This window comes from Miscanthus floridulus, chromosome 4 (assembly GCF_019320115.1).
Source record: "Miscanthus floridulus cultivar M001 chromosome 4, ASM1932011v1, whole genome shotgun sequence".
In the NCBI taxonomy this organism is placed as follows: Eukaryota; Viridiplantae; Streptophyta; class Magnoliopsida; order Poales; family Poaceae; genus Miscanthus; species Miscanthus floridulus.
The window spans coordinates 14717071-14744984 of record NC_089583.1 but is presented as its reverse complement, the minus strand read 5'-3'; the positions used below and the strand labels follow the sequence as shown (position 1 = coordinate 14744984).

General features: G+C 47.2%; 3 protein-coding genes and 1 pseudogene across 3 annotated transcripts; 1 reads left to right on the top strand and 3 right to left on the bottom strand.

Annotated features, from left to right (window-relative positions):
- Window positions 1-598: 598 nt before the first annotated feature.
- On the top strand, window positions 599-1651 carry LOC136548090 (uncharacterized). Its single transcript, XM_066539732.1, has one exon. The coding sequence runs from the start codon at window positions 599-601 to the stop codon at window positions 1649-1651; it is 1053 nt and encodes a 350-aa protein (XP_066395829.1).
- A 513-nt stretch (window positions 1652-2164) lies between these two features.
- Window positions 2165-6424, bottom strand: LOC136551000 (pyruvate kinase isozyme A, chloroplastic-like). Its single transcript, XM_066542594.1, has 6 exons — window positions 5790-6424; window positions 4828-4918; window positions 4556-4749; window positions 4142-4263; window positions 3019-3497; window positions 2165-2906 (listed from the first exon to the last, which is right to left on the bottom strand). Exons 1-6 carry the CDS (start codon window positions 6330-6332, stop codon window positions 2605-2607), a joined length of 1731 nt encoding a protein of 576 aa, XP_066398691.1. The 5' UTR covers window positions 6333-6424; the 3' UTR covers window positions 2165-2604.
- A 9446-nt stretch (window positions 6425-15870) lies between these two features.
- Window positions 15871-17529, bottom strand: LOC136548089 (uncharacterized; annotated as a pseudogene).
- A 3983-nt stretch (window positions 17530-21512) lies between these two features.
- LOC136550998 (ABC transporter F family member 4-like) lies at window positions 21513-23949 on the bottom strand. Its single transcript, XM_066542593.1, has one exon. The coding sequence runs from the start codon at window positions 23866-23868 to the stop codon at window positions 21718-21720; it is 2151 nt and encodes a 716-aa protein (XP_066398690.1). The 5' UTR covers window positions 23869-23949; the 3' UTR covers window positions 21513-21717.
- Between the last annotated feature and the right edge of the window lie 3965 nt (window positions 23950-27914).

Here is a 27914-nt window from a genome sequence, read left to right as displayed (position 1 = left end):
TACTCATGTTTGTAAATAAGAAGGTTTCAATAGTTAAGGAGTGCAAAGATCTGGTTTTATAGTTGAAGGACGTAAATCGGATTAATACAATAATTGAGGCAGTCGGAAGGACTTTTTGTGCATTTTTTAGGAGAATTTGTGCAGTCTGTGGATCAGTGGCGCTAGGAGCTCCGCAGCAGGCCTCGAGGCTCGCTCTGGGCCGTCAGCTTCGAAGGCTCGCTCTGGGCCGAGGCCACGATGAGCTCGCGCTGGGTTGGCCAAAGGCCAAGGCCCAAGGTGCACAGGCAGAGCCGCAGAGGTGGGTTGGGAATTTGGGATCGTGGTGTGGCGTGGGCGCGTGGCTGGAGTCGAAAAAAGAAAAGAAAAAATTGTGGGAGGAGATCGCGTATCGGATTCGGGAGGCCAGTCGACTCGTCCGGGAGGGCAAGAGGATCGAGACTTGAGTCTTGAGAGAGTCGGTGACGGTGAGGCTCGCTGACTCGCACTCGCCTCAAGGACACTCAGCCGGTCCTTATAATAAGCCACCACAAGAGCGCACGGACACAATCATATCACGCTAGTTCTGGTTCTCGATCGAGTATTGACTCGACTCGACTTGATGGCACATCTGCTAGCACCGCCCAACAACGGGGCCGCCGTCCTCCCCACGGATGACGACGGCGGGCAGCTACGCCCGCCTACGAAGCTCCTCGGCTGCCTCCGCACCGTCGGACGGCCAACCAGCAAGACGAACCCGCTTCTCGTCGCCGCCGTCTACAACGCCGCCGACATCTCCTGCGTCGACGTCAAGCTCGTGGACGTGGCGTCCGGCGCGACGGTCGCCCGGCTGGACCGCCAAGGCAACGGCCACTTCGGCGTCACCGGCGGCCTCCTCTGCCTCGTCGGCACCGGCGGCATGGCGGCCGTCAGCGTGCTCGACCCGGCCACCGGCGACGTCACCAGCATCCCGGCGTACGCGAACGGCAACAAGATCTCGTCGGCGTATGTGTTCGGGCACGTCCCCGCGACGGGGGAGCACAAGGTGCTCCGCGTCTACACCGCCGAATACGGCGAGACCAAGCAGTCGTGCGAGATCCTCACCCTCAGCGGCAGCGGCGGCAAGCAGCAGCGTTGGAGGCCGGCGCCGAGCCCTCCGGTGGTCGTCGGCACGGCGCCCTCCCGGCACTGGGCGGTCACCCGAGGAGTCGCCCACTTCTTGATCCCTCAGAGGGCGGAGTACGATGTCATCGCCTCGTTCGACATGGCGACGGAGAAGTGGAGGCCGGCGCTCCTCCAGTGCCCGCTCTCCTCCGCGAAGCGCTACTGCTGCAGCGACAGCCTGAGCCTGGTCGAGCTCAACGATTGCCTGGTGTTTGTGCACCTCGACTACCTGTCCGTCGCCATGGGAATGTGGGTGCTGACGGACCTGGACAAGGGGACGTGGCTGAGGGTGGAGTCTCTTCCTCTAGGCAAGGTTCTCCGCGGTGGAGAAAGCATGGCGAAGCCGTTGATGGTGCTGGATGATGGACGCATTGCGTTCTGGGTGCGAGGACCGAACAGCGTGGTGCGAGTGTATAATCCACGGACTGGCAGTTGTGAGGAGGTGGTGAATTTCGGAAAGTTGTGTAGCGTTGTTGGGTTGTACAGGGGAAGCCTCTTGGGGGTCAAGTAGGTCGAAGAGAGCGTATCTGTTACCATTTGATTTGTTTTTAGGATTTGGATTTGTTGATGTTTACGCGGTCTTGCGTTTTATTTCCCTATCATATCATAGTTCTAAAAATGTTGCGTATGTAAAACTCGTTTTATTATTGTTGCCATCAAAAGATTCAGATTTGTTATACTAGTAAGACTGGAAGTTCTAAGATTCAGATTTGTTATACTACTACGCCCATCACCGTTAGTTTGACAAGTTAACAACAACTTAACATTCACAAATTCAAATTCAATGATCGCAAATTCCACATTCGTCGCACCTCATTTCTGGCTCTGGCCACTATCTAATAATCAGTTTAGTCAAAATGATGACTAAAACACTGCTCTAACCAAATGGTTTCTTTGATATCTGTGTGCATATAGCATTGGAGAATATGTATCAGTACATAGAAGAGGCAAAGGTTATATATAGGAATTTCAATTTCCGATTCGATAGGCACAAACTCATGTTTCTTGTTACACCCCTAAATTTCATTCCATGTTCAATATCACCCGAACTTTCATTTCTTGTTTCGTATTGTTTCTCTAGACAAATGTATACACCATGCTCATGTGCCAAGTAAAGTATACAGATGTCAATAACTAAAGTTTAAGCAGATTAGCTGCACGCATCATCGTACAACATCACAAGAGAACATAGCTGGAAACCGCTTTATATCGCGCAAAAACATCAAAACAACTACTTGCACATTAAACGTCACCTAAGCCTATAAGTAATATAACAGTTCTACAACAGCCTGAAGGCCACAAATTATTGCCACAGTTCCCTGGGCCAGACTAAGCCTAGCATAGCAGCATCTAATACAGTGAAAAAGCCAATGGTTTAGGCGCAAGGACCTGTCCTTCAAGGTGTCGATAATGTGCGTGTTCCGTCTGATACAGGATCGTGCGACATGCAGATAAGGCTCTATCTTAGGGTACGTTCATCACCTGAATGGATTGCAGCATGTCTGAGAGTGCGATCACGAGGTCGCCAGACTGGATCATGCCCCTGGCCTTGAGCAGGGAGAAGGTGCGGTTCAGGTTGCTCTCCATGTCATCGGAGAAGCTGAGGCGGAAGGGGATCAAGCCCCACTGGAGGTTCAGCCGTCTCCTGACAGACGTCGAGGTTGTGAAGGCGAAAACTGGGCAGTCGGAGCGGCACCGCGAGAGCAGGGAGGCCATGTGGCCAGTCTTGGTGAAAACAAAAACGGCGTCTACTCCCAAGCCATTAGCTGCAAATGAAATCAGTTTTGTTTAGATATATCTAAGAGAAACGGAATGGAAACATTCTGTCAGTAAACACGAAATATATATATGCAACAACAGGAAGATGGCAGCAGATACCCATTTTAGCTGCTGAGTTGCAGATCTCTTCTGATATCTTGTCAGAGAAGGAAGATGAAACACTTTGAAGTTCCAGGGCCTCATGACGCTTCTCCTCTCTCCACCACTTTTCAATCCTTAGGCTAACGCTCCTTAGAACACTAAGAGCCTTATCCGGGTACCTTCCCATTGCAGACTCGCCAGAAAGCATTAGAGCATCAGCTCGCTGGCGGACAGCTTCAGAAACATCTGCAACTTCAGCCCTGGTGGGTGTGGGATACTCTATCATCGATTCGAGAAGCTGAGAAGCAACAATGACTGGCTTGTTAAGCTGCCTGCACAGTTGAACTATCTTTTGTTGTATTGAGGGGACCTGCTCCAAGGGAACCTGTGCCCCCATATCCCCTCGGGCTACCATGGCACCATCTGATGCTCGGATGATCTCCTCCAGGTTCTTTAAAGAGTCAATGCTCTCAATTTTTGCAATGACTGCTAAATCACTGATCATATACAACAAAGCATTAGAGGAATCAAGCAACAAATATTGATGAAACGAAAGAAACATGTCAGAAATACAACATTACGGCATTTCTAGTAAGAAAAACATATGCAATGCTTTTATCTGGATGTTTGCAAGGCCTAATTAAGTAAAGCGTAAAGAAAACACAGTAAGTTTGATATTTTCTGGGAGTTGGGGCCTTTAAAGGTTTTAGGTTTTAAGCTAGGTAACTTTGTGCAGTGTCACTAACTAACCACAGAACATGAGATGGATGTACAATGTCAAAATGACTGTAGCACATCAAATAAAAACAGGGGACACATACTGACAGTTTTTTAATGCATGTAGAAGAATTATAGGGGCTGAGATGACACCAAGTTATGGTTGAGGTTGGTCATGCAATTTTAAACAGTTATAATTCTACTGTGAATCACATTGTTGAACAAAATTATTTGAATACATCCCATCAAATGGCTACCAATATGAATAATCATCCAGAAATGACCAGTGACCAGGAAGCAACCAGTAACAATGGCTAAGCATCCAGAACAATTCTAGGAACACCCATCATCAGTTTAACAATGCTGAATAAAGTCTTCCGAATAAGCACAAACTTAAATTAATATAAAATTATACGCTTGGTACCTGCCACGGCCCCTTGCAGCTATGTAGCTTTTCAAGTGTTTAATTACTTCTGCAGACTTGACAAATGAAACAGCGATGAAATCTACACCTTCGGCAATTCCAAAGTCTATGTCAAGCCAATCCTGCACAGGTTGTCACAAGAAAAGGAGCAGCATTGTTATATATTGATATCTACTACTAGAAGATTCCATTTCTCAACTAAACAACTCTAGTTGGTAGCAGACTTCTTTAGGAATAGCTGATAAATTATCCAGAGATGAGTTTCAGTGCACAATGTTTTGAACTGATCATGGTATCGATCGAAAAAGAAGGTGTAAATCCATTGTAACACGAGCAATGGTATACATTTATAGGGTTTTGCTTTACAGCCTTTTGGTAATTACAGCAAGACATTTATTATGCTAATGGATTTACCTTTGATGAAATTGTAGGAAGCATAGCATTCCTCTCACGGACGATACTGCCATCACGCCAGAATGTAAGATTGGCACGTGGCAACAATAAACCAGGATCTGTGCAACGGCACTTAACATCTGGTCCTATCTTCTCAATCACCTCAAACTGAGCCATTCCACCATCCACAAGAAGCTCATCACCAACTCTCACATCTGTGTAGGATTTAAATGCAATGTTATGCTAAAGAACAGAACTACAAACAATATCAACAAATAGGCTAGCTTAAATACCTTCAGCAAATCCATCATAGTTCACATTAATAGTTCGTTCTGGGAGAGGCAGTTCAAATGATCTAACGCTAAACGTCCATACTTCTCCATCCTGTGGAATCCAACAAATGTGACAGGATTTGTTAATTACTTCAGGAATATTTTGATACTATAAGAAAATGGAAATCATTTGGAAAATAATGTGGCTGAAGAAAACAAGGAATTTTGCACAGGCACACAGTCAGCTTCTAACTGTATGGTTAATAACTTAAAATAAACAGCTGAATGCTAAGATAATCTCCTTTTTTGGGGGTAGTGACCCGAGCGCTGATATCAGCTGACGATTATAGAAGCCGTTTAGTTTCTTTGTATTATATGATAGAATGTATTATGTAAAACATAACTATCACCAGATTCAACCATCCAGTTACATTTCTATGTGGACATGAACATTAGCTACTTTCAAGAATCTACCTGAGGGTCGAGGCTTAGGCCTATGATCTAGAAAACTACTTTCAGAAGCTCAGTGCCTGTCAATTTTACTAGAGTCTTGGCACCCAGCTGACATGCAAAGAAAGCGAATACATGGTAATTTTTACCATGCATTTTGTTTCAGTTACTTTTGAAAGCCCTGAAATATTCTGCCAGTTTCAGTATTGAATGTTTCACAACAAATGTGCATGGTTTTCCCTTCTATAATGTTTTCAAGCCTGAGCCGAAAATGTAGATCAACTGAGCCATTTGGTTGAAGAGAGAACTCCGGTGAAATTGGGTTTGCCAGGTTTGGTACAAGCATGAATCAATTACTACAATGCAGAAATTGACCGACGGGCGAACACCCTCCCTCCCTTCTCCCTCATCCATATTGGGGAGCACAATTTACTTCCATGGAATACGTACAAGACTAAAAAAAGTGAGCCGTTCACTCTGAAAGGTTAAAACTGCACCGCCAAGCCCAAAATAACCGATGATGAGCAGCTCACCTCCGCCTTGACCGAGGACGCGCCGCCGAGGTCGCCCATGTGGATCTCGCTGCCCTCGGTGTCCATCATGACGGCGACGGCGAATCCCTTCTCCTCATTCAGCCTCCTGACGGCGCGGATGGCGGCCCGGTGCCACTCCCGGTCCCCGTGGCACATGTTGAGGCGGGCCACGTTCATCCCGCCGACGGCGAGCGCCTCGAGCTGGTCGGGCGACGAGGTGGCGGGGCCCACGGTGCAGACGAGCTTGGTGCGGCGCGTGCTCCGGAACCCGTTCTCCCGCAGCTCCGCCTCCGTGGCGGCGTCCACGTCGATGGGCGGGTCGGACGCGAAGATCCCGTTCGGGTTCGGGGGAGGGAAGGCGGTGAGGTCGGAGGCGGCGGTCGGGGAGGTGGAGCGGAGGAGGCGGCGGTGAGGGCGCCGAGCGCGGAGACGGAGGAGGAAGGGAGGAGCGGGCTCGGGAGGAGAGAGGGGCAAGCGGGTGGCGGCGGCCCCGCGGGGGGCTGGTGCGTGCAGGAGGGAGTTGGCGGGGGCGGCGGCGGCCATGGCGGCGGCGGCGAGGGAATGGGAGCGGCGGACTGGAGTGGAGTGGAAGGGAGATGCGGTGCGGTGGCGTCAGCGTGGGAGATCTTCTTGGTTTTGAGACTGTTTGCTGGACTGACATGGGACTTGAGCCCAGTTTAGTTCCAAAATTTTTAGGCAAAATGGGTACTATAGTATTTTCGTTGTTATTTGATAAATAGTGTCTAATATAGTCTAATTAGGCTTAAAAGATTCGTCTCGTGGATTTCGCCTAAACTGTGTAATTAGTTTTATTTTTTATTTATATTTAATGCTTCATGTATGCGTCCAAAGATTCGATGTGACGGGAAATGTGAAAAATTTTGCAAAATTTTTTGCAAACTAAACTGGACCTTGTTTAGTTGAATGATTTTTTTAAAATGGTACTGTAGCACTTTCGTTGTTATTTGGTAATTAGTATCCAATCATAGTCTAATTAGGCTTAAAAGATTCGTCTCGTAAATTGTAATTAATTTTATTTTTTATTTATATTTAATACTTCATGCATGCGTCTAAAGATTCGATATGACGGGGAATCTTAAAAAATTTTGCAAAATTTTGGGAACTAAACAGGCACAAGGTTGTGCTGGTTTAGGCCTGGTTTAGGGCCTTGTTTAGATTGCCTCAAAGTTCCAAATTTTTTCACTCTCTTTCCACCACATCAATTTTTAGACGTATGCATGTAATATTAAATATAGGTAAAAAAATAACTAATTGCACAGTTTGGTTGTAAATCACGAGACAAATCTTTTAAGCCTAGTTAGTCTATGATCGGACAAAGTTTGTCAAATACAAACGAAACGTGCTACAGTGTCTAGATTGTAAAAATTTGCAATCTAAACAAGACCTAGTTCCCAAAAATTTTCACCACAAACTATCACATCGAATCTTGCGATATATGCATAGAGTATTAAATATAGATGAAAAAACTAATTACACAGTTTGGTTGAAAATTGCGAGACGAATGTTTTAAGACTAATTAGTCCATGATTAGCCATAAGCGCTACAGTACTAACATGTGCTAATGACGGATTAATTAGACTTAATAAATTCATCTCGTAATTTTCAGACAAGCAATGTAATTAGTTTTTTATTAGTATCTAAAAACCCCTTCTGATATCCTTCAAAACCTTCAACGTGACATCAAAAATTTTTATTTCATCAACTAAACGCAGCCTTACTCGGAGAGGAAAACACGCTTGGCTAAAGGTGCGGCCGTGCGGTGGCGGAGATTGCGAGGCGCGCTCTCGCAGTTCGCCGTGGGAGGGTGACGTGGCGGGGTGTGTTCTGTCCTATGTGGGCAGCACCAGCGCGCGGCAACGGATATCGTGGTCACTTGTCCTGTGAAACTCAAATGGCTAGACAGCGACAAAACAGTTGTACTTGTTCCCCATGAACCAAATTTTGTTGGTACGTTCCAGAAGAAGTGCCAACCAAATTCAAGACAGAGTTTGGTTTGGCCACATAAATTTGGAAGCGCTCGTGAACGTTCCTCTTTTCACTGGTACAGTCCTCTAGTCCCGGTTCCCCACCCGTCCACCGGGCGGGACTAAAGGTATCTCCTGACATGCCAGGAGGGTGCCCACCTTTTAGTCCCGGTTGGTAACCCCAACCGGGACTAAAGGTTTTTTTCCTTTTTTTTGTTTCTATTTCTATTTTCCTTTTTTTCCTATTTTCACGCTGCTACCAGGTTTTTTTGTTTCTATTTCTATTTTCTTTTTTTTCCTATTTTTAATTGATGATTCGTTTTGGTTTTTGAATACGCATTCTACGTTGCTAGAATATACGTACGTTTATAATGTTCAACATTTTATATAAACTATAGTACGAAGGACCTTTAGTCAAGGATCAGCGGTACAATCCTGTTCAAGTTCGTGCTACTTGGTTCAAGAGCTGAGCTTTTAAGTTAGCTTTCACTCTTCTGAGCAAGCGAGGTGGTGCTAATAGGTGGGACTGGCCAGCAATTCCAGCATATTGCGTACTGGGCCTGTAAACGCCCAGGACTAAAAGACCTTTAGTCCCGGCTGATAATACCAGCCGAGACTAAAGGTATACCTTTAGTCCCGGCTCGTAATACCAGCCGGGACTAATTGATTTGGTCGTGTTCAGTTGCATCGGATCAGCTGGGACTAAAGGGACAGCAATCGGGACAGCACGCTGTCAGTCCCGGCTCAAAAGACTGTCGGTTACAGTTTCAAGCTTTAGTCCCAGTTGGTGTTACCAACCGGGACTAAAGGTTGGAGGACTTTTAGTCCCGATTGGTGGCTCCAACCGGGAGTAAAGGTCCACCTTTAGTCCCGGTTGATGTCTCCAACCGGGACTAAAGGTCCCCTGCCACTGTGCCAAGCGCAGTAGCTGTTGGGCAGGGACCTTTAGTCCCGGTTGGAGACACCAACCGGGACTAAAGATTTCTCTAGTCCCGGGCGCAAAAAATGCCAGAACTAAAGCCAAATTTCGAAGTGGATCAAAAGTCGTTTCTCTACTAGTGTTTGTAAAATGAAAGAACTTTCGGCTTCAGCCTCCTAGGGGCTTTTATTGGTATTAGTCCAAACTTATTATTAAGTCGCAGAATAGTGCACACCAAATAGTGGATAAAACTATATATAAGGGGATGTTTAAATTCAGAAAGTAAAGTTTAGGATGTCACATCGGGGTGTCACATCGGAGTGTTTGGATAGTAATAATAAAATAAATTACAGAAGTCCTCAATAATCCGCAAGACGAATTTATTAAGCCTAATTAATCCGTCATTAGCACATATTTACTGTAGCACCACATTGTCAAATAATGGACTAATTAGGCTTAAAAATTTTATCTCGCAATTTAGTCGCAATCTGTGCAATTAGTTATTCTTTTAGGCTATATTTAATACTCCATACATGTGTCTAAACATCCGATGTGACAGAGAGTAAACTTTATGGAGAGAAACTAAACAAGGCCTAAGTTTCATAGCAACTCAAATGTAAGGCATTAGTTACAAATCTTTGCTAATGAAGTTCTATCTATCGTGAATCTCGAAGTTCACAACTTAGGCCTTGTTCGTTTGTTTTATAAGCTATACTATTTCAGCAAATAAATAGTATTTTTTTCTCACAATAAATTAGTGAACAGTACTTTCAACCATAACACTGGAGGTGTTTCTTTCATTTTACAAAGAGTAAAATGCACCGGAGGTCCATTAACTTTTGGTGGGGTGTCATCTAGGTCTATTAACTTTGAAACTGCATTTTTGGGTCCATTAACTTTCGTTGGATGTCATCTAGGTCAATCAATTTTGAAACTGCATTTTTTGTCCATGAACTTTTAAGGGGGTGTTTGGTTTCTACAGGAAAATTTTAGTCCATGATTTGACAATGTTGTGCTACAGTAAATATGTGCTAATGGCGGATTAATTAGGCTTAATAAATTCGTCTCGTAAATTAGTCTTCATCTATGTAATTAGTTTTATAATTAACTCATATTTAGTTCTCCTAAATAGCATCCGAACGTTCGATGTGACATGGACTAAAATTTAGTCCAGGAAACCAAACACCCCCCTAAATAGTTCACTACAGATCCACGCATGCATACATACACGTCGGCTTCGGCCTCCTGTCTTTACAGCGTACAACAGCCACCGCATGGACCTCCGGCGGCGCTCCCGTAGTCCATGGACCGCTCGTCGCGTCGTCCCATGATTCCATGAAGCGGCACAGCGGCGGCGGCGGCTACAGCTGCAGCCTGAAGTAGCTAGCCACCGTCTGGTCCAGCAGAAGGTGCTGTTTCGTAGTACACTGTACAGCGAGACTCGTACGTACTACAGAATGTTCAAACCGTCATGAATGTGCATGCACCACGTCCTGACTGAGTCCCATGATTCCATGAAGCAACTCATTGAAGTTGACGTTGACGTTGACATGCTGGCTTGTCCGGCCCAGTTCGTGTGCCCACGGCTCTGAAAGTCTGAATCGTGGGTGAGAGCTCGTGTTGGCATTTGGAGACAGCCGGGTTGGTGGTTGGCTGTCGTTAGCATGTACTGCTACTGGTGTCTAGGAAGATGTGCTAACCATCATCTAGGAACAAGATTTGCTCGTGTTTGTTTAATCTCACGCCCTTTCTTCAGATAAAGTATGTGGTTCCTCTGCCGATGTTAGTTTCTAGCATGTAGGAGTAGGAGCATATGCACTGCACTCTAAAAAATTGCGGCAGGCTAGCGTATCACCATGTGTTTTGAGAGAACATATGTCAGCTATAGAGTTTAAGTGGTAGCAACATGGGAAATTGATGGGTTAATTCAATTTTTTATGTTTTTTTGGAGGTTAATCTCGTATTTTGTTGTGGGGCCAGCGTCCGTCGCAGTGGCTGGCAGTGGCTGCCCTGTGCTGTGCCCACCCGCCCACGTGAGCCCAGGCCGCAAGGCTCGGTGGCTCACCGGCACCGCGGCGGCGTGTGTAGAGGATCAGGCGCTGCAGCAGGCGGGTGGCCACACTCCGTCGCCGAGGCCGTGCACATTGCCTGCCTGCCCACAGGCCTGCGCACAGCAAGAGGCAAGCACACAGGCAGCTGAGCTCGCCACCGCGTGTTCACGTTCAGTTCACCTCCCCCGCTACACGCCACCCAGCCCCTGCTCGCGTCGTCCCATCGCCCTGAGCCACGGCAGAGCAAGTTGGCTACACCATCGCCACCCGCTGCAGCAAGGCACACACGGCGCCCTGCTCCACTCACCTCTGTCGCGCCATCACTCCCCCTGCACACTCCATCGCCTCAGCGCCACCGTCGTCGCAAGCAGGCGACGCTCGCAAGCCGACGCCCGCTGCAGTGCTGCCATTGAAGGCGAGTTGCTGTGCTCGCCGGCCAACCCCCCTCCTCCGGCCTATAAAAGGCGACGCCGAGGTGCTCTCCTCCACCACCCAACAGCACACTCAGCTTACTCGCTCGCCTGCTCTCGCTTCGCTTTGCCACGCGTATACCGTATATGGCCGTATGCACAAGCCTAGCTTGACCGTCGTCGCAGGACGAGGTGAGCAGCTCATGAGCATCCCCTCACGGTAGCCTGCGCATGAGGTGGTGACGTCCCTGTGCTGATGGACACGACGAGGAGGTCGTCAATGGTGGCCGCGGCAGGGAACTTGCACCTGTTGTCGAACACGTGAGCGATGGCGGCTGCCGTGGGGTTGCCCACAGGCGGGACAGGCTGGATTTGGGCGTGGCCGTAGACGACGCCGTCGTGTCGACGTCCGACAACCGCTCCTCCCCGGCGGCGCCACCTGCAGCATCACAAGCTCCACGATGAGACCTGCCGCGCCACCTGACGCGCGTGGCGGCGCTGCAGCCACGACCGGCCTCTGGGGTGGCTATGCCGGCGCTGAGGAGACCGGAGCTGGAGGCGGCCGTGATCCGTGTGCCCAGCCACGATGCGACGAGGTCCGTGGACTACGGGAGCGCCGCCGGAGGTCCATGCAGTGGCTGTTGTACGCGCGCAAAGACCGGAGGCCGAAGCCGACGTGCATGCATGCATGCGTGGACCTGCAGTGAACCATTTAAAAGTTCATGGACCAACAATACAGTTTCAAAGTTGATGGACCTAGATGACACCCAACGAAAATTAATGGACCAAAAAATACAGTTTTAAAGTTGATGGACCTAGATAACACCCCAATGAAAGTTAATGGACCTCCGATGCATTTTACTTTTTGTAAAATGAAAGAACTTTCGGCTTCAGCCTCCTAGGGGCATTTATTGGTATTAGTCCAAACTTATTATTAAGTCGCAGAATAGTGCACACCAAATAGTGGATAAAACTATATATAAGGTGGTGTTTAAATCTAGAAAGTAAAGTTTAGGATGTCACATCGGGGTGTCATATGGGAGTGTTTGGATAGTAATAATAAAACAAATTACAGAAGTCCTCAATAATCTGCGAGACGAATTTATTAAGCCTAATTAATCTGTCATTAGCACATGTTTACTGTAACACCACATTGTCAAATCATGGACTAATTAGGCTTAAAAATTTTATCTCGTAATTTAGTCGCAATCTATGCAATTAATTATTTTTTTAGTCTATATTTAATACTCCATACATGTGTCTAAACATCCGATGTAACAGGGAGTAAACTTTATAGAGAGAAACTAAACAAGGCCTAAGTTTCATAGCAACTCAAATGTAAGGCATTAGTTACAAATCTTTGCTAATGAAGTTCTATCTACCGTGAATCTTGAAGTTCACAACTTAGGCCTTGTTCGTTTGTCTTATAAGCCGTATTATTTCAGCGAACGAACAGTGTTTTTTTTTCACAATAAATCAGTGAACAGTACTTTCAACCATGGCTTTTCAGTAAAGCGAACATGACCTTAGTCGTCCGGGGCCTTAGTCATCCGGAGGTGCGCGTGTTCATAAAGGTAAATGTACATGCATGTATAATTATCTATGTGTAATATGATTTGGGGAAAAAACTTATCACTCCTCCATTTATGTAAACATTTGCAATCCTAGCAACCAAATGCCATTCTAGTATACTAGTTTGCTACCCGATAATGCTCTTAGTAGGCCTGTACATAAAACATTAGCAACAGCAAACAATGTTATTATGTAAAGATGGATGCTAGTATTTTATTGTGGTTCCTAGTCCAGCTATCTTCCCAAATCCAATTTTGGTTGTCATTAATTTCATTGGTGATTTTCAAAGTTGTTTCTTGACATGTATTAGGGCATGTGTTGGTTGGTGGCTTCGCATCCATGGCCTAAAGCCATTGCCCGGCCGCCCAATCAAACATACCCTAGGTCTGCCTGCCAGACATCAATCCTGCTTGGCTAGCCATCAGCCGACCAAAATCCATGACCTAGAGTTGTTGCTTGCCTGGTCGCCCAACCAAACATGTCTGAGGTCTGTGGACTATTTTCTATTGAAAAGTCTCCTGGTTTCTTTTGTGCATGACATAAAGTTTTGATTTTGATTTTGATTTTTGATATACTTATTTTTCGTCAACTCTTGCCAAAACTCTAGAATGTCTAAATTCCCCCTTTTGATTATTTTTCCAGATAAATTTTGTTTTAAAATACATCAATTTTTAAGATACATCTAGGGATTAAAAAAATAAAGCATATAGGTAGGATAGATAGAACCCAATTAATCAAGCCTAGTCTCCACCACCAACAGATTACTGTTTTGTTATCGAGATATCTAGAGTGCATCAGAATGAATATGTAACGTAAGGCAACAAAACAATAATGAATATTGATATTCACAATCCTTTGCTTGTCCAAAACAGAAAAGTTCACTTTCGTTAAAGTTAGTTTTGAGACTATCGTTTCTTCAAGACACATAGCAGTATCTTCATGTCTTTTGCTTGCTTAAATATAACCATATCATTTGTGCATTGCAAAATAGACAAGCCCCCTTCTTGTAGGTTTGGAACTCAGATTTCATGCTTTTGGCTTTTAAAGGTGTATGGAATCTGTGAACCGAAGTTTTGCCAGACCAAACCGGGACCAACCTCCTGATTGGAGCAGAGACAGGCAGATAGCAGGGAGCAGGCCAGCTGCACGCTTGCGCTTCTGTAGTTTAGCCCAGTGCCTGTTCAGTTCCCTTTCATTTTGCAAAAATTTTCAAGATTTTCCGTCACATTAAATCTTTGGACGCATGCATGAAGCATTAAATATAAATAAAAAATAAAATTAATTACACAGTTTAGACGAAATTCACGAGACGAATCTTTTAAGCCTAATTAGACTATGATTGGACACTAATTACCAAATAATAACGAAAGTGCTACAGTACCATTTCACCAAAAATTTCGCTAACTAAACAAGGCCCTAGCCAGAAGAAATATATTGCATATTTGCATCATAGGCTGTGTTTAGTTCGCGAAATTTGGGAATTTGGCTACTGTAGCACTTTCGTTTTTATTTGGCAATTAGTGTTCAATCATGGACTAATTAGGCTCAAAACGTTCGTCTCGCGATTTCCAACCAAACTGTGCAATTAGTTTTTTTTGTCTACATTTAATGCTCCATGCACGTATCGCAAGATTCGATGTGATGGCTACTGTAGCACTTTTTAGAAAACTTTTTAGGAACTAAACATAGCCATAGTGCCTATGTGAAGTGACAGAAGTTCACCAGATAGAGTAAATAACAGAATTGAGGCATAAGTACATAACAGCTTAGTCTCACAAAGTCAAATGACACATATTTGCATCATAGTGCCTGTGTGAAGTGACAGAAGTTCACCAGTAAATAACAGAATTGAGGCATAAGTACATAACAGCTTAGTCTCACAAAGACAAATGACACATAAGGTTCTACATCACAATTGATATAAGTTTAGGCTTAACTGAGGACCACAGAAAACGTAAGTTAAGACTTCAGTAAGCAGTATCCTGTCAAGGGCGTTAAACCCCCGGGTAGCCGGCCCTCGGCTACGGAGTTCGTAGCCTTGGTCCGTTGTCTTCTCCGGCGAAGTTACCCTAGCCGCAGGCTTAAGTCAGTAGAGAGAGATAGCAGATTGGATTGATAATTCTTGCTTGCTTTTCAATAGCCTAATACAGACTATATATATATATATATATGGCCTAAGGCCCAACCTGACGTGAGCCACAGCTCCTATAATTTAGGGAAATAAAACATAAAAGGAAACTAATTAAAAGCTATCTCCTATTTCCATGCTTAGCCACTAGGCGTGGCCCTAGCCTGGCGTCCAGCACGCCCGCACGCTCATCCAGTGCGCGCTCAGCGCGTTCGGTGTCGCGGCGTGCATCCCTGGCCCGTCGGCTCCGCCGGTACATGCGGCCGACCATGACATATCCACTATCCAGTAGCAGGACCAGCCCAACAGCAGGGGCAGAACCACAGAAGACTGATAGAAACTAGAAGTAGTAGTTCAGGACTTCGTTGAAGCAGCCAGAAGCAAGCAAACTAGCAAATAGAAACAACAGTCAACAGATATGGCTTTGCACCTGGAACAAGCATGACTAAGGGCCAGTTTAGTTCCCTAAAAATTTTGCCAAATACATGAAAGCTAAAATGGGGTAGCAGCACACCAAAATGCTGACACCAAAAGTTTTTGTATTTTGCTGTTTAGTTGCCAAGAATTTTGCATCGATATCAGCATTGAATAGTAGATTTCGGTTGCATTAATTGTGTTCCATGCAAACTGCTGGTGCAGACTCCATGCAAACTGTACGCATGGTACTTTCATGCAGTTACAAACTGGTTGCATGCAGATTATTGAACAGAATTTTCTCATTCAACAATTATTCAAACACATATAATGGCCCTGTTCGCTAGTCTGAAACTTGGCTGAAACTGGCTGAAAAACACTGTTCCGGCTGAATTGTTGTGAGAGAAAAATACTGTTCCGGTTGAAAAAAGAAGCCGAACAAGCCATTTTTAAGACAAGCGAACGGGGCCAATGAACAGACTTTTCTCATCCAACATTCACAACAATTATTCATCCCTATTACATCACAGACTGTGCTCAAGCATTCACAGAAGCCGTAACACACTGTACTATAGAAACATATACTGAACCACACAAAGCTGTCAATTACGATCCATCAGAGCATTAGCAAGCGAATCACGGATGGCATTCATGCATGACCACTCCTCATCCTCCACTACCTCGGGTTCAGGTTGATTTTCATAAGCTTGTCTCGGCACAAAGTTCTCATTTCGGTCACACCTACCGAAATGCTTATCTGCTAAGCCATTAGTCCTCACAAAATTATGAAGAGCCATACATGCACCAATGATTTAGGCTTGCTTCTCAAGTGAATAAGGAGGGATCTTTTGCAAGATCCGCCACTTCATTTTCAGTACCCCGAATGACCTCTCAATAACATTCTTAAGAGAAGAGTGTGTGTAATTGAGGAGCTCTTCTTTACGTTGTGGCTCGGGCCCGTCGCGGAATTCCTGGAGATGGTACTTGGTTCCCTTGTATGGAGCAAGATAACCCAGCCGGTTAGGATACCTAGAGTCCACTAAATAGTATTTGCCTACAGCAGCAAACAAATTATGAGCAACAGGTACATAACCAACAAGGAACAATTGCACTCATGTGTACCTACGTACCATTTGGTGGATGTGGAAAGACTGCGGAGTATGTTGTTGTTGAATCATTGAACACTCTCATGTCATGAACAGATCCAGGCCAGCTAGCATTAACAAATGTAAACCTCATGTCGAAGTCACAACAGACCATTACATTTTGTGTAGTGATGCTCTTGCGGCACAAGTGCTGAATAAACAAATGGTTTGGCACAACACAAGGGATATGAGTCCCATCTATAGCCCCTATGTAGTTCTTGAAGTAGGGATAACATCTAGTACTTCTTAGTCTAGGATGCATTGTTCTGAACTGTGGATCTACTGGCTTAATAATGTCTATAGCAAGCCTGACCAGACACCTCAAAACTTTGGTAAACATTGTTGAAACAGTGCCCAATGACCTCTCAAACCTGTCCTCTGCTTGCCTAACAGACTGTGGTGCTCCTACCATCCAAAGAAACATCCCAAAAGCCTCAACAGATGTGGACTTAGTGGTAGACTTGAGCCCATATTTATCCACTAACAAGTTATGAAGGCTATGGAACATTGTTGGGGTCATTCTAAACATGTTGTAACAAGACTTAATGTTGTCAAGCTTATCATGCACCCACTGGAAACCACTAACTCTTGGAGTCCTATACTGAGTCCTATTCATATACTTGTCAATGTGCACAGCAAACTGGTACATACCATGGAGAAACTCATCATCATTCATTAGCTCTTCCATCAACTCATCATCATCATCATCATCATCCAATATCATCTGCAACAATTGTTGTCTTCTTGCATCTTGATCATCATCACCAACCTGTCATGGACAGAGACAAGAGCAAGTCAGTCATTTGATCAAACAACCCATGAATCCCATGCATCACTCCCTGTCATCCCACATGATCAAGTTTCAAAACAGCACATATATCCATTCCACAAGTTAATATAGGAAAACAGCAAATGAACCCATCATACTGCATAATAAGTTCAAATTGAACTGACACAACACAATAGGACACAATAAGTTCATACGCCCTGCACCAAATGCTCTACATGCAAATAAGGCTAAGTTTTCTAGTTGTCCACCAGGCCAGTCTGCGGGATATTCAGCTCGATGACGTGCATCTTCCCTTCCTTAGTGTCCTGGGCAAGGAAGAAGTCCATTTCAGTTTCTGATTGCACTAGCTTGTGCAACCCAGAAAACAAAGTCTTTGTTGTAGTACTGATGCCCAGCTCTTGTAGAGCTATCCTGGCGCACTTTGTTATCTTCCAGGACTTGTCCTTAACTAATCTCTGCAGCACTTCCTCCCTTTTGCTCTCTCTCTCTCCTTGAAGAACTGTAGCCTCTCTCTGCTTAAGTCATTGTGTGTGGTCATTTGGATGGTCATTGCCCTCACTGCTGGGCTCTTTGACCTCTTATTGGGGCTGGATGCAGTTGTGCTTGTACTGCTGGTCCTCTTGTTTCCAACACTCATAGGGGTCAGTTCATCCTCCTGCTCTTGTCCTGCTTCTTCATCAGAATCATCATCATTCAAGTCAATGGTCTCTCTTGCAACAGGAACAAAGGAGGTTGTGCCATCAACTGTGTTTCCTTTGAACATGCCATGCAGCTGGTCCAAGTATGCAGGCACACCATCCCTTCTAATCTTCAACAAATCATTGTCACCCTGTACAATATAGACCGATGTAGTTGTCAATCAATTAGGGAATTAACATTTGTTAATAACAGAGCAACCTATAGAACAAATTACCTGAGCATTGTCATTCCACCATTGGTCAGAAGCATGAATCTTTCCATCTGCATCTATACCTAAGCCAGTGTGGTTTTGTGCTTTGTCACACAATGTCCATATTTTCCTGAGTGTCCTCAGCTTGCCTTGAAGCTGTTCTCTGTCATGCATCAAGCCTGATGCTAAATAGTACCTCCGAGCGACGTTCTTCCACCCAAATTTGTTCATCTATCCTCCTAGACAGTTCCCAGCATGTATCTCGGCAAGGTAGCAGTCACAAAACTTCTCTATGTTGTCTGGTAACCAATTTGCTTTATGCTTCTAAACCTAAACGGTGAAGAGGGACAATAATATTGAACAATAAACACTGACAAGCTTTAACAATAGACATGCAACTAACACTAACAAGCATATAAGAACAATTCATAAACTGAGCTTCTAACAGATCAACATACATGAACATACTTGAACAATACACATGCAGCTAACACTAACAAGCATACAAGAACAATTCAAAAACTGAGCTTCTAACACATCAGCATACATGAACAATTTATAATCTGAGCTTCTAACAGATGAACATACATCAACGTACTTGAACAATACACATGCATCTAACTGAGCTTGTAACACATCAACATACATCATCATACTTGAACAATACACATGATCTAACTGAGCTTGTAACACATCAACATACATCATCATACTTGAACAATAGACATGCATCAGAGAAGGTGCTTGCTGGGTTAGGGACAACGTAGGAGCCATCGAAATTGTCGTCGTGGATGGCTGGCCCCGGCCCCCGTGCACGCGGGCGGCCGGCCCGTCGACGGATTGAACCGCTTCCTGGACGCGGCAGAGGAGAGATGAAGCCACCTCCGACAGATGCGGACGGACCATCGAAGGCAGCGCCTTCTGTAGCTCCACCTACTCTGACGTGGCTAGGCGGTCGGAAACTGAGGCTCCGAGACACGCCGGCCCTCGGAACGCGAACGGGAGGCAAGACGTCCTGGGCTCCTTAAATGTGGTCCGCGTACTGCTGGTAAATGCCGGCGAAGCCGCCGTTTAGGTCAAGCCGGCCCATCTGCTCGTTGGGGTTCTGGTGGCTGCTGGACCCGACGGCGGCGTGTAACGTGCTGGAACCCGGAGCGTCGTTGTAGACGAGGCTCGCTCCGACATTACCCAAGAAATCCAGGGTAAAGCCGGCGTCGGCGTCCCCGTATGCGGCGGGCTCGCCATTGAAGTCGTCGCCATGTCTTGCCATCGAATCCGCGCAAAGGAACTTGTCGATCCGGACGACGGTGGGGTAGATCTATAGGTGGAGGCGGTGGATCTGAACGCCGGCAATGGAATGGAGCGAGTGCGGCGGCGCTGGGATGGCGAGGACGAGAGCGTCGGCGTTGCGATGGAGACGGCGAGAGAGGCACGGATAGGGTTGGGTGAGCAAGCTGAATGGATAGGGTTCGACGTCTGCTGCGGGAAGGAGGGATAGAGTTGGGCATGCAGGCCAAGGCCATAGCTGGCCGAATTCGCAAAATTTTTTGGCCCAAAATTTTTCGGGCCTGTCTAGTTCCCAAATGCCAAAACGCCAAAATTTTTGCTTTTGGCCAAAAAAATTTGTGAACTAAACTGGCCCTAACCAATGTTTATGAAGTGGTGGTGGTGGTGGTGATAATAAAGTATATAAAGGTCAAAAGGTGTGCATGTTTTACTGTACAAAGTTAGCTATAGATAGCTCATCACTTCAAATCATAACGAGCTGAAATGGTCTGTAGTTTGCGGAACCATTGTATGTATTCCATCTGGTTCATATTAGTCAAAAAATATACTTTTGTGCATCAATATATTAGAATGCCTTGATATTACCATCTACATCATGAAATTCTTTCACAGGTGTCTTGTTATCAGAAATAACATATTTTAATAGAAATGCACAGTTAGTGTATCAAACCTTAGAGAGACCACGTCAATGTTATAATCAAAAAATATTTTGGAAAAGGAGTAAGAGCACCACAAGATTATTTTAGACTAGTAGTAAGAGACAAGGAGTAAGAGTAGCACAAGATCGTTACTGCAGCTGGCGCAAGCTGCATCCGAAGTCTAGTTTTGCTTCTTGATGAGCATGCCCTGATGCTGATGCTGTTATTTGCTAAAACATGTTGAGTTGTGATATACTAGGAAAGAATCCCCAAGTATATTTCTAATGATTCCTGCAAAAATTCTTCTTACCATTTCTTTGCTGTTAAGTGCTTCCAGAATCTGCAAACAAGTGGTAAATATAAACGCTTTTGTGAAGACAAAGCGCAGAGGGAGGATATTCATGCTGTTGACAACAAATGATGAGCTGCTCCCACATTCCAATCATTAATGAAAATAAACAAAGGGGATATGGAACAACTTGTATATCTTGTCCAAGAAACTCAAGGGGGTAAACCATGATGACAAGAACTAATAGTATATTTGAGCAAAAAAGATGTGACGAACAAGTGAACAGAACCTTTATAAGCTTTATGCCCACAATCTACTACAGTTTATGGGAAACTAAGACGTATGTTCTCATGTGCAAAGTGCAACAAGCTGATTTTGCAGCTAGATAAATTTAAGTTGTTACTGTACATAAACGAAGGGCAGGCCTGGTGCAGTGGTGAGAGCCGTCTCACTGAGTCACCAGGTCACGGGTTCGAAGCAGCCTCTCCGCAGATTTTGCGGGGGGAAGGCTTGCCTCGGTTTTTCCCTTCCCCAGACCCCACTCATGTGGGAGCCTCTGGCACTGGGTCTGCCCTTTACTGTACATAAACACAAATTCAAATTTGAACCAGTAATGGAACCTTTAGTGCTGCTAAGTCAAACAGGTGCATTATTGAAGCCTATTGGCCTATTGGATTTTCAACTTCATAGAAAGAAGCAGCACTGGATCTGAGACATTATGTCATTATTGTATAAGAAATAAATAAGAAGCTGAGAGAAGTATTTATGCAGAGTTCAGGTGGCAATTCAACGAATTTTAGTTCTGAAAAAAGCAAATTGACCCGGTCATCTTACAAACAAGCCACAATAATTTAGAATATTAAAAAGGTAAGAAGTTCAACCTTTTACTTACAAAAATTTAGTTGATCAGACTGCAGATAATTTGGTCGAAAACTAGAATTCAGATAGCTAGTCTACCCAATAAAAAGCCAGTCTGCCAACTTCACAAGAGGCCTAAAGCTGCTCCTCACACCACAGGGAAAAAAGAAACAGGCCTTCCCAGATGGACAGCTTCTGCTGACTCTTACTCTAAGAAGCTTTTACTGCTAGAGTAGCTATGCTAAAGGTAAAGAAAAGGGTATTCGATTGTTCAGCTTCTATAATCTTGAGGGCAGATTGAGAAGTACTGCTCCAGTCCAGTCACATATATGTCGGAACAAAAGATACAAATAAATAATACCATATTCTCAGGTTCTCTTGTATATAACATAAAACAAGCGTGTCTCATATTGTTCCAGAGTTGTAACCATATGAATATGAGTACTCTGCAAACCAGAGTAAAGAAAACTCACTAATAGTACATGCAATTTCAGTTCAAGAAAACAGCCTGTTCTATAAAAGAACAGGAAAGCACAACTAACTTGGAGCAGCATTATTCCTCAACTTCCTTCTTTATTTCTTCCATTAGTTCATCCTTGTAATCCTCAAATGTGCCGTCATATTTATTCACAGTCCCAGCTTCCACAACCCATATCTCACTCCTTTGCTCATCCTCACAAACACGAGATATTAATCGTGAGTCGTGGCTAACCAAGACGACACCTCCAGTGAATTCATCCAGTGCATCTGCCAATGCATCAATACTTTGCATGTCCAAGTGATTCGTTGGCTCGTCAAGCAGGAGTATGTGAGGCTGAGACATTGATATAGAAGTGAACACAACTCGGGCCTTCTGCCCACCAGATAATTTAACAATTGGAGTGAGATGGTTGTGTCCAGGTAACCCAAACTTCCCAAGCTTAGCACGGACAGCCTCTGCTTTGCTCATTCCCTCCTGATCTGGGTGAAGCCTCAACAAATATTGAACTGCATTTTCCTCCATTGTCAATAAGTCAACAAAATGCTGTGAGTATCGCCCAATTCTCAGCTTCTGGCTCCTCCTTACCTCCCCTTCAGTTGGGGTAAGATCACCAGCAAGCAAATTAAGCAGGGTAGACTTCCCAGCTCCATTGGGCCCAACAATAGCTACACGTGTTCCCATATCAATGCCAACATCAACACCTGAGAGCTTGAAGTCTGGCCTACCAGGGTAGCTGAACCCCACCTCAATGAGCTGAAGGAGTGGTGGTGTGAGCTCTGTAGGCTCTGGGAAATGGAACTCAACACTGTAGTCGCGCCACTTCTGTGGCACAGCCACCTGTTTCTGGTCATCGTCGTCATCTGCAGCACTCTTACCCTTCCCCTTGTTCTTCGCTGCCTCTTTAGCAGCCTTGGACAGCGCCTGACCCTTAACCTTATCCTGTGCGGCCTTGCTCCCAGACTTCCTGGCTGCTTTCATCTGCTTTTCATACACCTCAAACTTCTGGTTCATCTCCTTCCTCTTCTGCTCATACCCACCCTCAAAATCATCAAAGTTCCCACGGTAGACATGCAGACTTTTATCATGCAAGTGTATGATCTCATTGCACACTGTATTCAGGAAGTCGCGGTCATGGGACACAACAATCAATGTCTTCTTCCACTGCGAGCACAAGTATTCCTCCAGCCATAGCACAGCTCGCAGATCCAGGTGGTTAGTCGGCTCATCAAGGAGCAGCAGCGTTGGCTGCATGAAGAGCGCACGGGCAAGCGAAATACGCATCCTCCAGCCACCACTGAAGGACTTTGTGGATCTGGCCTGCATCGCCTGATCGAACCCCAGCCCCGCGAGAATCTTGGACGCTCGGGCCCGGGCCGCATCAGAGTCCCGGAGATTCAGCTTCTCATACACCTCCACGAGCCGCTCGTTGTCATCAGCATCATTAGAGGCCTCGAGCCTCGCCTGCTCGGCCCGGAGGGCGGTGAGCTCCTCATCAGCGGCGACCACAGCCTCAACGGCCGAGCGGTCATCGCCAATGATCTCCTGCTCGACGAGCAGGACATCGATATTCCGCGGCACGGGGACCTGGCGCCAGGCCAGGAGCTTGAGCAGGGTGGACTTCCCCATGCCGTTGGGGCCGACGAGGCCGTACCTGCGGCCGTGCGAGATCCGGAGGGAGGCGCTCTTGAGCAGCTCCTTGCCGCGCGCGGAGACGGAGAAGTTCTCGAGCACGATGTCCCTGACGTTGTCGTCGACGCCGCCGTCGTCGCCGGCGGCGGACGACCCGCCGGGGACGCGCGCGCCGATGACGACGGAGAAGGCGTCGCGGTCGTCGCGGAGCGCCTCCTGCCTGGCGGCCTCGGCGGCCGCGGCCGCCACGGCCTCGCGCTTGTCCTTCTTTTTGGCGTCCTTCTGCGATGGCGCGACGCCGGCGCTGAGGTCGACGGCGGCGGCGCGGGCCGCCTTGGGCTTGGCGGCGGCGGCGCGCTGGGCCTCCTCCTCGTCCTCGTCGTCCGAGGGGGGCAGGTCGATGTCGCCCATGTAGGAGGACGCCGGCGCCTTGGAGGGCTTCGCCTTGGCCTTGGACGGCGCAGCCGACTTGGAGGACTTGGGCTTCGCCGCGGGGGCGTCCATGGAGGCGAGCATGGCGGATACCGACATAGGTTTCTCCTTTTTCCCGCCGCCGGCGGCCTCGGAGGACGACGAGGAGCCTTTTCTTCCCATGGCGGTGGCGGCGTGGGGTGGGGAATTTGGGTTTGGCTTAGGGCCAGGGAGTAGATCGGGGATTTGTTTTGTGGACTAGAGGATTTACGATACCAAGGCACGTCGAATAGGCGGCCTTACAGCTCTACGTACGTTCTGTTTGATAGAAATTCCACGTTCACATGAATCGCGCCATAACCGGTCTTTCTACGTGTATTCGGTAGTAGATAGATGAAGCAAGTGAACGTATTCGATGAAATATCGCTTCTCTAGTGATCGTACCCGGCACGCAAATAGACGGTGGCGTATAGCAGGGGACGATGAATTCTCGACATGCATGACCGGTGCCTAATTAGCATGGTGGTCGACACGTATATGAGTACGTGTGCATGCATGCTGCTGGGGCCTTGCTTGCTTTGCAGAGCTGGGCTCCACCGTGGTCCTCTCATATAAAATGATGCTCCTTTCTCTTTCTCTCTCATGTAAATGACAGGCGACAGCAGCTCCACTCCTACCCTCCTCTCTCTCCTCTCCGCGCTCTCGCTCTCTCCTCGCTCCTCGTCGCGACCGCCGAGGCTCTTCGTACCCTGTGCGCGGCGCAGTGGTGTCCCCCGGCACAGCGCCATGGTGCGCCGTCCAACGCTGGTGGCCGCGGCCGCGTCCGAGCCCCTGCTCTCCCCCGACGCTGCCTCATCCCGCCGGTCCACGTGTGCTCGACGAAACCCTAGCTGCCTCTTTCTCGCCGTCGGCGACGGCGGCGATGAAACTTGGTGCCTCAATCTGGCGGTACCTCGCACTCTTCCTCTCCTACCCCGACGCGGGCCGCCCCCGGAGCGGCCGTGGGCGTCCTCTTCTTCTCCTCCCCGACGCTGGTGGCTCCGGAGCAGCGATGGGCGAGCCGGCCACGTTAGGCCCCTACGCGGGCGGCGCACCGCCGTGGGTGGCCTCTGAAGCGACGGCCCCAGCACAGTTGCCCCCTGCGCCACACCTAGGCAGGCGTGCGCCACCCACGTGGCAGGGTCATCACTGGCAGTACACCCGACCTGGATTCGCGTCCGTGGGCCTGCGTCCTGTGTTTTCCTTCCTTCTCCTTTCTTCATCCGGCTTGTGCCTTACCTGTGTCGTTGCCCGTGGTTTCGTAAATGGACATGCCTAGGATATGCACAGTACTTGGGCTTCCTCAGTACTTGGGCTTCCTCAGCTTATGGTTTCATCTCTCCTCCATGCTATACGCGTGACGGCAGTGTCAGTGTTTCATACAAGCACCGGCAAGTAAATTTATAGTGATGCGCGTTAGGCTCGGATGGTGCACTAAAGGACACAAGATTTATACTGGTTCGGGCTGAATATCCCTACGTCCAGTCTGTTGCTGCTCGTGTTATTAGCACCGAAAACAGTTCATAGTAGGGGGTACAAACGGTCAAGAGAGGGACTGGTCCCAAGTCTCTGATGGAAGGGTCGAAAGGATGCCAAGAGCTTGTTAGCAGCTTGACTGTGTGTGATGTGTGTTGTGTTGTCCAAAAGTTCTCCCCCTCTCTATTGGAGGAAGCACACCCCCTTTTATAGATGAAGGGGACGGCTTTACAAGTGAGAGGGCAAGGATGCGTATGCTACCCAGCCTTATTGTTCACGTCTACCAAGCCTTGTAGTCCATTCCGGCGGGTGCGAGAGGATGGTAAGCACCTATAATACTGTCGATGCCACTATAGAATGTCAGGATGGCTACAGAGTACTGCTTCGCGCAGGGTATGAACTCTGGTATAGTAGTTTTGACTTATGAGCCTTGCCTAGCCTTGCTCCGCACGCCTTCTGGTTTCTATGAGTCCCCATCGGAGGGATGCGGGGTCAGGGTCCAAAAGTAGCGTTGTGGGCAAGGCCTTCCGATCGAAGAGGGTGTCCGGAGGCTAAAGCGAGTGCTCCAATCTGGTGGATCCAAGGGGCTATGGAGCGGGCACCGCTCCCTTGGATCCATAACATGGTGACAGCACATCCATCATTTGTGGTGGAAGCGAGTCCTTTCCTGGACCGTAGTGGTTGTCGTATGTCTACGTCGGGTTCTGTGTCCGAGAGCTGAAGGCAGCGCCTACAACTTTGTAGGGCGAAGAGCATGCACTCATAACACTTTTTAGGCTCTGCTATGCCTAGGAGGGTCTAAAGCACCTATCCCATCGTTCCCTAGCAGTACTTTTCCTATCGGAGCGCAGGGTATGGTCCTTGAAGCCGCGGTTGACCTGAACATCTTGTCCTACTCTGTACCTATCATCATGAGGGGGCGGGGAGAGGTTGATAGGTGAGATGAAACCAGTCCTTGGACATCAGGCAAGGCGAAGCCCACCCTCGGGGGTCGGGTGAGGCGGAGTCTATCCCTAAGCCCTCGGGCGAGGCAGAGCTGGCCCTTATCCCTCGAGCAAGACCGAGCCTAGCCCTCGGGGGTCGGGCAAGGCAAAGTCTAGCCCTTAGCCCTCGGGCGAGGAGGGGCTAGCCCAAGGGCGTCGGGCGAGGTGGAACCAAACTCCCATTATTTGGACAAGGAAAGCAGCAGCGTCCTTGTCCGTCCGGGAGTTTTTAACGTTCGATGGTTATTGGTTCCACCTCCTGGGGTACCTCTGTGTTAGGTCCCTGATAGTAGCCCCCGAGCCCTCGGGTGATTCAGGCAGAATCGCTCGGGGGTGTTTTTGATTTCGTCGGAGTTAATTTGCTAGAGGGTGCGCACGGGCGCACCTGATGGGTGTAGCCCCCCGAGCCCCTGGGTGATTTGAGTAGAATCACCTGGGGGTAGTATCAGACCCTTCATGGGTAAGGCTGAAAGACTTGGTTTTTCATCGATAGGATATTTCAGTTAGTGCCGGCCTAGCTAGGACCTGACTGCGGATCGAGGCCCCGGTGACGGTTGCACCCTTGAGTCTTAATAGTTTGCGAGCCTATCCCTCATTGGGATGGGTCTTTGGATTCAGGACCCTAGGTGGGCCGGAGGGAAAAGCTCTATGACCCATTGAAAGGTCCTTGTTTGGTTTTGGTAATTGAGTGACAACCTAGGTGGACTAATTGTGTTTATGTAAGATACATAGGTGATTAGTCCATAGGTACATGTGTGTGAGCAACATATGCCATGAAGGTGAAAATGGCTTGGAGATGTTGCAAAGTTCACACACATGATGATGAAGGAGCTTAAATGCACATGAGACATGACATTGAGTCATGTGATCAAGGTGGAGAAGATCAAGACAAGACTTGGCTTGATGGACCGGTTGCAAGCGTAAAGGGCAAGTCGAAGGCTTTGGAGTGATGGACCGCGTGGTGGTGAAGCTTGAGCAAGACTTGGCGCCGATGGACAATGGCAACGGTGAAGAGTAAGTAAAGTCAAGATCGATGAACCAATATGATCACATGATGATATAAAGTGGATCATATCATTGTTGATCATGTTGGTGCATGTGTTGCATCGACATTGAAGGAGATGGAATGGAATGCGCAAGGCAAAGGTATAACCTAGGGCATTTCATTTCACCGGTCATAGGTGTATAGAGAAGTTTATGACCGGGTTTAGGATAGATGGCCGTACTATCAAGAGGGGCAAACTTGTTTGCATATCAGTCATCTAGTGCCACTCGAGTGATCTAACTTTGCGTCGTCGCTAGGATCGAGTGGCGTGGCAAGTTGAGTGGCTAACATCCTTTGGGAAATGATTGTGAAAAGCTAACACACATACACATGGTGGTGTACATTCGGTGCTTTCGAGAAAATGGAATGCCTATTTTCTATTGCGCCAGATGCAAATTCTTGGTGGTTAGCACATTGGAGCAAGGGTGAAGAAGTTAGAAGTGAAAACGAGTTAATCGCGAAGATGCTGGCGTCGGTCAACTGACCAGACACTGGGTCTGAAAGCACCGGACGCTAGCTGGCTATGTCTGGTCAGGCTAACGTACGGTGACATAGAAGCTGGAGTGTGACCGGACGCTGGGCTGCGTCCGATCAAGTGTGACCGGACGCGTCCGGTCGAGGTCGGTACCTTACTAGAAACGACCGGATGCTGGGGGTTCAGCGTCCAGTTAGTTGAAAGCTGCTGC